At 39.0% G+C, this 8,883-nt stretch overlaps 2 protein-coding genes across 4 annotated transcripts in view; one reads left to right on the top strand and one right to left on the bottom strand.

Moving 5' to 3' along the window:
• LOC107661461 (leucine-rich repeat neuronal protein 3-like) overlaps positions 1-6,361 on the top strand; it is a 12,699-nt gene extending 6,338 nt beyond the window's left edge. The window contains exon 2 of the mRNA XM_016451051.1: positions 3,525-6,361. Within this exon, the coding sequence (XP_016306537.1) occupies positions 3,878-5,941 (2,064 nt within the window). The 5' untranslated portion in view covers positions 3,525-3,877 and the 3' untranslated portion in view covers positions 5,942-6,361. The remainder of the gene's footprint in view (positions 1-3,524) is intronic.
• The window catches only part of LOC107661462 (mitochondrial inner membrane protease subunit 2-like), a 94,337-nt gene that overhangs the window by 17,956 nt on the left and 67,498 nt on the right, over positions 1-8,883 (bottom strand). The gene's annotated exons all lie outside the window — the stretch shown is intronic.

Below are 8,883 nucleotides of genomic sequence, written 5' to 3'. Positions count from 1 at the left end.
ACTTTAATTGACACAACCAATAAAATCTTTAGAATCAGCTGTGGGGCGGAGTTTGCACTGAAGTGGATTGGGGGAAAAAATTGCGCATGCGTGTCATGTGCCTGTCTGTCAATGGGAGGAAGCCACGCCCTATTTTGGAGCTCCCACCCCGTTTTGGAGTTCCCGCCCCCATTTGGAGATCTCCAGGCTGCAGTTATACCCTTCTCAGTGCTTTGGAAAGAAGGAGAAAGTCCTTCGCGTTTTTAGGCGCAACATTTGAACGGCCCCAAAGTCTGTCTACACCGGACATGACAAAGTGACCGTGCGCCGCATCTAGTGTAGTCAGTCACACAGCATCACTGATTAAAATGGGTTCTATAGTATTTTGTCACGTCGCGTCCGGTGTAGACACAGTGAGAGCAACGCACGCAGATGCACGTGAACTCTGAATTCCGTTCACTTCCGCAACTATTTGTGCCTGAAATACTGTGCCCTGCAAGTATCCTTGTAAACAGTTGCTTATGGCTTAGGTGAAGGGAAACAACTGAGAAAGAATATAATGTGTGTAACAGTATATTGGTTCACTTCACACACAGCAGTTTAATTTGTTCTGTTATATTTATCTATGCTTGTAATTTGTTTATTTCCTATGCTGATTTACTCGCCTACAAAATCACCCCAATCATAGATTATTTTTCCCCAAATAGAGCTATTGAAGTCATCTGATTTTTTTTTTCATATTGCAATATATATCGCAGAAAAATAAAATATCGCAATGTGAGTTTTTTCCAATATCGTGCAGCCCTAAACACCATGTCCAATCACATTAGACGAGCAGCAATAACTGCTGTATAAACCACAAAGAATCACTGATAAAATCATGTCATAATAGTGTTTAAGTTACATTATATACATCTCTCCAGATACTGTGCATCTGTGTGCATGTGAGCAGAAATAGTCTGCCCCTTTGACCCTTTCAAGCATTCAGCTATAGAAGCACTATACTATTTCAAACCTGTTTCACATAATGAAGTGAGCACAACACTCATGAACCACAGCTGAGGGCTCTCTTAGTTAAGAAGGACACATACATGAACAAATCAAATTAGTGTGTGGGCATCTTTAGCGCAAAGCCCTTAACAGAAAATGGACGGAAATGGGAAAGATGGAGAGAGCAAGCGAGATGTGTGTCCTTGTGTGTGTATCAATACTTGTTCACACTTGTGTTCAGCTCAGTGCATCCATGTTGTGCTTGTCATAGCAACAAAGAGCATGTTCTCTGCAGATAATGACAGTTTATCATCTGTTAAATAAATGAGGTATTTGAGAAAAACATTTTTTTTTTTAATTATGAGACAAATTTGCAGTTAAAATCAAAGTGAAGACATTAAAGTGTCAAGAAGTTATATATTATATATAACAGTGGATGAAACTAATATATATTTTAATTATTTATATATAATTATTTTAATTTTACACACACTGAAACTAATATATATAAAAATTCCATCAATTCAAAATTAAGAAAGATTTTTGATTGTATTTATTTGACATTTATATTTAGAAATATATTTAATTGCTACACACACTTTAGTTAGAATATATATATACACACACACACACAAATTTAAAGATTTTTTTAAAGAAAATTTTAAGAAATGTTAAGAATTTATTTAATAGAGATATTTAATTTTATTTATTTTATAAATCTGTTTATTTATTTTTGATTTTAGATATTTATATAAAATCCTGACATCTACAAAAAAAATAAAATAAAATAAATATTGACATCTATGCAGAATCGATTTATGTCTTTTTTATCAGTTATTTTATGAACTGATTCATTAAAACAAATCAGACTTTCTAACACTGTCTATATTGTATGTAAATATAAGAGATGAAAATAGGAGAGCAAATCTGGATATCTTGCTTGGCTGTAAAACGGTGCACATAAAATGTAACAAAAACTGATGTTTTTGCTATTTTTCAACTAATTGCTTGTTGAAAAGCAACTGCTTTTAGTTAGTCTCTCCTCAACATGGCAACACACCACCTAATTCTCATACATCAGACAGTAAGCAGCTTCTGAAATAAGTTTACAACCTCATAATTTGTACGGTCGTTGGGATGAATAGTGATCTTTGCACAATCCTGGCCAAAAATCAGACTACAGGACCAAACAGATGGCTATGCAAGGAGAAAGGAGAAAAAAAAATGCTCCCACCTGCTTGTGTTGACTCGCTGCTATAGTCGGACTAACATAAGCACACTGTCCTACAGGAGTTCTTTTACAAACCTGCTCCTATAGTGATACTGACAGCTTCATCTAGCACAGGCTTTGTGCTTTCTGTCCTCAAGGTTGCAAGCCAATAATAATTTCAACATATGGAGTAAGATCTAGCAAATACACTGAGATTTTCTGTGTAAGCACCCAAATTTTTATATTTATATTAGGGCAGTCAATCAATATCATTGAACATAAATCTTATCACAAACCTCACAGTGCACAGCAATCCATTTTGCAACCGAATTAACAATCTGTCCAAGACAGAATTAGAGTACCGTATTTTAAAGACACCCTGTCAATTTGATTAAAAACTGATTCATATTAAATGCTGTGTTGAAATACACAGACCACATCAGATTTTCGTCACGATATAAAAGGTTAAAGAGCAACTTACTGGGTTTTGCTCACTGTGTAATGCATTCAAATATAGTTTTAGTCAACCATACAATAGGTACAAAGCACAGAGTCTGAGTTCACAGGTAAATTTTAAAACGTCTTAATTAACTTACTGTGCCCACTAGCAGCTGCCACTGAAAGACAAAATGCAGTGGTTATCACTGAGCCCTTTGGGATAGCACTTCATTGTGAAATAATTGCCCCTCTGTGCATTCAGTTGGCTTTAATGTCTATTTATGAGACAATAAAAACCAATGTTAGCAATGCCCTTAGTATGCTTGAATAACACGTTTGTAAGAAATGCAAAACACGAATTAAATGCGCTATGTATGACAGGATAAGTTGTTAAACTGGCTTCCATATAAATGCAGTTAAAGTAAGTTATTATATTCACAGCGCATTATAGCGTAGAAATGAAAGCATGTTACAACAGTTTTAAGTGTCTGGCCAGTCAGTCGCCAAATAAAGCTAATTATCTCACAATTACAAAATGATCTATGACAGAAGTAAGACGGCACTGCATACTGATGCTCTTATGCGCAAAACCCAGTCATACACTAAACAGAATGGTTGTGATGTATGCAGATTTTCTTAACACCTGCCCTCGTGCACATAAAACCTCCTTGACATTTGAATATATTGCAAGAGCAGTCCCAGTGGTCACATGATAGATGTGGGAGGGGTAGACATATGAGGTCAAACCAGCAATAATGTATTATTTGATGGCACGAAAAAGCAAATAATACCTTCACTCGTATGGTCTAAATATATCATCATGCTCCTAAATGCCAGTATGGCTCTTCTTGACACTAATGTGTCACCGTATTCATTTCCTCTCTCTCCTGTCTCTTATTTTCCACAGATGGGAAGTGATGAGTGTGACTGATTGAACATAATAATGATGGCAGACAAGTGGTCCGTCCCCCACAGGAACCTGAGCTCACCCTGCAGATTTCCACTTTCCCCGCTTCCATTCCCCTAAGGATACGCTGACCTTCACATACGCAGCCTGCATGACAACCCAAAACAGAGTAAATTGAAAGGTTGCTACTCTCCGCCAAGGACAACAACAGGCGAACTTGCTGCTTTGGGGGACTTGCCATCAGCAGAAATACACCCTGTTGTCATAACAAATGATTCTGTGTTTGTGAATTTAACGCCTTTAACACCAGACCCCATAAGGACCAATTACAAGCTGAAGAGAGTAGGACCAAGATGAAAGATTTGCTGTTTGCAGTTTGTTTGCTGGCGCTGACTAACTCAGTTCAGGCCACAGAGTGGAGGGCTGTGTGCCTCAAGCTGTGCAAATGTGAAGTCCGACCCTGGTTCTCTCCCTCGTCCATGTATAATGAGGCTCCAACTGTGGACTGTAATGATCTAGGACTTCTGTCTCTGCCTGAGAGGCTGCCCTTAGACACACAAGTACTTCTATCGCAGGCCAACAACATCGCAAAGATTGACAGTCCTTTGGACTATCTGGTAAACCTAACAGAGGCAGACCTATCTCGAAACAACATATCCTCATTAAGTGATGTCTCTCTAGGTCACCTTCCACAACTTCTGTCTTTGCACCTAGAGGAGAACTGGCTAAGCAGCCTTCATGATAACTGCCTTGCACACTTCCCAAACTTACAGGAGCTCTATGTTAACCATAACCTTCTCTCCTCGATCAGTGCAGAGGCTTTCCAAGGGCTTAACAAGCTCTTGAGGCTCCATCTTAATTCAAACCAGCTGAGGGCCATAAGAACAGAGTGGTTCCGGGACCTTTTCCAGCTAGAAATCTTGATGATAGGAGAGAATCCAATTGCCAGAATACAGGACATGAATTTCAAGCCCCTTATCAATCTCCGCAGTCTTGTGCTAACCAGAATGAACCTAACCGAAATCCCTGACAGTGCCCTGGTTGGACTCGATAAGCTGGAAAGCGTGTCATTCTATGATAATATGTTCCCAAAAGTACCTCAAGCTGCTCTCAGACAAGTGCGGAACCTCAAGTTTCTGGACCTTAACAAGAATCCCATAGAGAGGATCCAAAGGGGTGACTTTGTGGACATGATCCATTTGAAAGAACTTGGCATTAACAGCATGCCGAAGTTAGTTTCCATCGACAGCTTTGCTGTGCACAACCTACCAGAGCTGACCAAAATCGAAGCGACGAACAACCCCCGACTTTCCTACATCCACCCGAATGCATTCTCCAAACTCCCGAGGCTCGAGTCCTTGATGCTGAATAGCAATGCGCTCCGGGCCCTTCATCATGTGACGGTGGAATCCTTGCCTAACATTCAGGAGGTGAGCATGCACTCCAACCCTATTTACTGCGACTGTGTCATCCGCTGGATCAATATGAACAAGACCAAGGTCCGCTTCATGGAACCGGATGCCCTCTTATGCGCAGGGCCCTCAGAGTTTGAAGGTCGACTTGTCAAGCATGTGCATTTCCGTGAAATGGCGGATATTTGCCTGCCACTAATATCTCCGGAGAGCCTTCCCGAGCAGGTCAATGTGGGTGCCGGGGATTCGGTGTCTCTGCACTGCAGGGCGTTTGCTGATCCTGAACCTGAGATCTACTGGGTCACACCTTCAGGAGAGAAGATTTTGCCTCAGATGATTTCCAAGAAGCATCACCTGCATCCTGAGGGATCGTTTGACATTTATGGCATCACAGAGAACGAGGCTGGGCAGTACACCTGCGTGGCCCACAATCTCATAGGTGTGGATATGAGATCAGTCTCGGTCGTAGTAAACGGGTACTACCCGCTGCCGGCAAATGAATCCCTGCACATCCAAGTCAAAGGGACTGAGCCACATTCGGTGAGGATTTCTTGGGTGCCACCCAAGGGCAGTCTTGTGTCAAATATTAAGTGGTCAACCACATCCCAGCAGCGCTCCTTGCAGTTCACCGCCCATGTGTTGTCAGATGTAAAAACGTTCAACCTCACACACTTGCAGCCACTGAAGCAGTACAAGGTGTGTGTGGAAATTACAGACCTGCAAAGTAGACATTTGAAAAACTGTGTGAATGTCAGTACTGCTGAGGTTTCAATTGGAAAAACTGATTATGGTTTCGATGACGGATTGATAATCAGCATCACTGCGCTGCTTCTGATTGTGTCTGCGGTGGCCTGTTCGTTCATTTGCATGTTGCGGAGGAGTGATCACCTTTACAGGAAATTACGGAATCAGCAGTCTGAGATATTACCTTCACACATTATACCAATCTGGGGATCAAGGGCTAAAGCCAATGATTCAGAAACAGACTCCAAAAACTCCATTTGAGAGAAGAGCAATGGTTTGGGATGCAGTGGACACTGGACTATGTGTCTCTAATATCTCTCAATAATCTGATACCGACTCACACCACTGGATCATTATGAAATGGATTCTGTGTGGTTTGTGGTCCAAGACATTTCTTGCTAAATCTGACATTGATTGCCAAAAACCCACAAATTGTTTAAATGTCACACTTCACTGGGGAGCATGAAGAGAATCGTTATTTCATGCAGGATCAAAGAACAGCACATGAAAGGTTGTGCTTGACTATTTACACAGAGCGCAAAGCCTCAGTGGCCGAGTCTTTTTATTGTGGGCTTGTAGAAACACTAGTGCTGTGTCATTGGTAAAATAAACAATGTCAAGTTTATGATGGACTACGCTTTGTAGAATAGATCATAACAGGACACATGTACGACACTTTGTTATAAAATACATTTATACAGAAAATGACAACTTGTTTTCATTGTAAGTGTTTTACAATTGACTAATTAAACTGTCAACTGAGAAGACATAAACGTAAAAGAAGAGATGAGATGAGATGTTCAAGATGAAAAGAACAACATGAAGTCACAGTTACACAAAGTGTATGTGAAAATACATCAAGTTTAAAGGCCTTTTAATGTGGCAAAAACCCATGTGTATTTTAACCAAAGTCTAAATTTCAGATAAAAATAACTTTTTGATATTTACAGAAACACAACAACAGAGGCTGGCCCAAAAATTGGATGTGCCTGGGAAGTTGAAATACGAGAAAATAGTGGAAAATGAAGAGGTGGAGTTTGTCAGTGTGAAGGTGGGGTTTGTGGGAGAAAAAAATTCACAGAACTCATTGACTTTAAGTCACATTATCTTCTCTTTCATTAAAAATCCAATAGGAATTCCAACGCTAAACTCCCACAGGTGATGAATTGCCGTCACAGAACGAATGATGTGGAGGATTTATCAGACTTGCATGCTCATATATCACTGGGGGTTTTAGCACCCAACACAGGGGCTTTTAGAGTTGGGCCATCTGTCACCTACACAACAGCTAAATTATGCGCCATTATAGCAGTAGGTACCGAATAGGTCAGCAGGAATGAGCTGCATCTGGTCTCTCTGTTTCACAGTGAGCCTGGTGAGACGTGGAGGGCATTATGGACACAGCAACACCTGCGGTTCACACTGAGAGGGCAAGCAATGAGTCAAAAAACCCACAAAGGTTAAAAAGAAGACACCTTACCTAATTCAATTCAATTCAATTCAGTTCAGTTGCTTTATTGTCTACCTAAACTAAACTCATGAGGCAGTTTTGACATGTGTATGGACACAGCAACACCTGCGGTTCACACTGAGAGGGCAAGCAATGAGTCAAAAAACCCACAAAGGTTAAAAAGAAGACACCTTACCTAATTCAATTCAATTCAATTCAATTCAGTTCAGTTGCTTTATTGTCTACCTAAACTAACCTCATGAGGCAGTTTTGACATGTGTCATAGTATTTTTTTGTCATGTTGACGCAAAATTTTCACAAAAAAGTGTTTTTAACTGTCATGTAAGAACTTCAACTCATTAGTGCATTTTATTTGTTTAAGTCAAAGTCAAAACTTATCATTAACGGTCTTCAAGTTGGATATTGTGACTTTCTGAGTTGAATTGAAAACAGCATTAGCAAAGATGGATAAATGACCATATGAAGTGATAGAGGATAGAGTGCCTCCTGCAGACTGAAATCACAAGAGGGCAACATGAGACTCATTCAATCAACCATAACTTTCATCAAGAACAAGGACACTATAGACTAGCATTTGCCCCATCAAGAAAATCAATTCACTCTCCATTAATTTCCAACCACATAACGTCGCAATTAATATAAGGTATATGACACACTGTGTGTGAACAGGAAGACGAATTACCTCTTAATTAAGTGATGTGCTCAGCAAACTGAGAAAATTAGCAAATGGGCTAGTTCTTCAGGAACATTAGTTCAATTAATCTTGATTATCTCACCTATCACAGTGTTTATGTCCTTCTTTCCAAATGGTCACACCATGATCATGCGACTGAAAATAACTTTATTAATTGGCTAATACGATGAACTTCCAACATAAATTTCAAGCTTCACCTGGTTTGATTACTATGCATTTCCATTACAAGGCTTTTGTTATGGGTTTGTGCCATAGCATCAAGTTAACGCTGACACCTAAAGACAATGAAAGTTAAAGCGATAATTCACCCAAAAATGAAAATTCCATCATTAATATCTCACCCTGATGTCATTTTCAAACCTTTATGAATTTCTTTTTCTGTGAAACACAGATTATTTGAAGAATGTTAGTAAATAAACCGTTTTGATGACCACTGACTTCCATTGTATGAAAATACAAAACAAAACACTAAGACATTTCTGAAAAACTCTTCTTTTATGTCCCACAGATGCGTTAGATTCAGATTCAATCAGATTTTTTATTGTTTTATTGACCTTTCAGCATTATTACAGGTTCTTAAAGATGACTGTCATTAAAAACACTGAATTATTTTACTGTAACCATGGAACATCAGTACCAACAATTAAAAAACAACAAGAAAAAGACCAGTACTTAAAATACAAAAAATACTCATATAAAATCCAACATCTCATTTTACAAGGCCAAATTCTAAAATGTACTCATTTAGTTTTCAAAGTATAATTTTTGATATTCAACAAGAAAAATGTAGTATAATGTAGTAGTTAATAAATTAACTACAAAATAAAATATGCGTTTATTCATGCAGAAATCATATAGAAATTATATATCAAATCATGTATTTCAACACACACACACACACACACACACACACACACACACACACCCACCCATCCTGAGCAATAAATAGAATATTCTAGAAATTTTATATATACATTACATTCTTAATTTATGAACACACACACACGTGCGCGCGCACACACACACACACGTGTGTAT

The sequence above is a fragment of the Sinocyclocheilus anshuiensis genome, unplaced genomic scaffold (assembly GCF_001515605.1).
Source record: "Sinocyclocheilus anshuiensis isolate Anshui unplaced genomic scaffold, SAMN03320099.WGS_v1.1 scaffold491, whole genome shotgun sequence".
Lineage (NCBI taxonomy): Eukaryota > Metazoa > Chordata > Actinopteri > Cypriniformes > Cyprinidae > Sinocyclocheilus > Sinocyclocheilus anshuiensis.
This window is presented reverse-complemented; position numbering and strand designations above follow the sequence as displayed.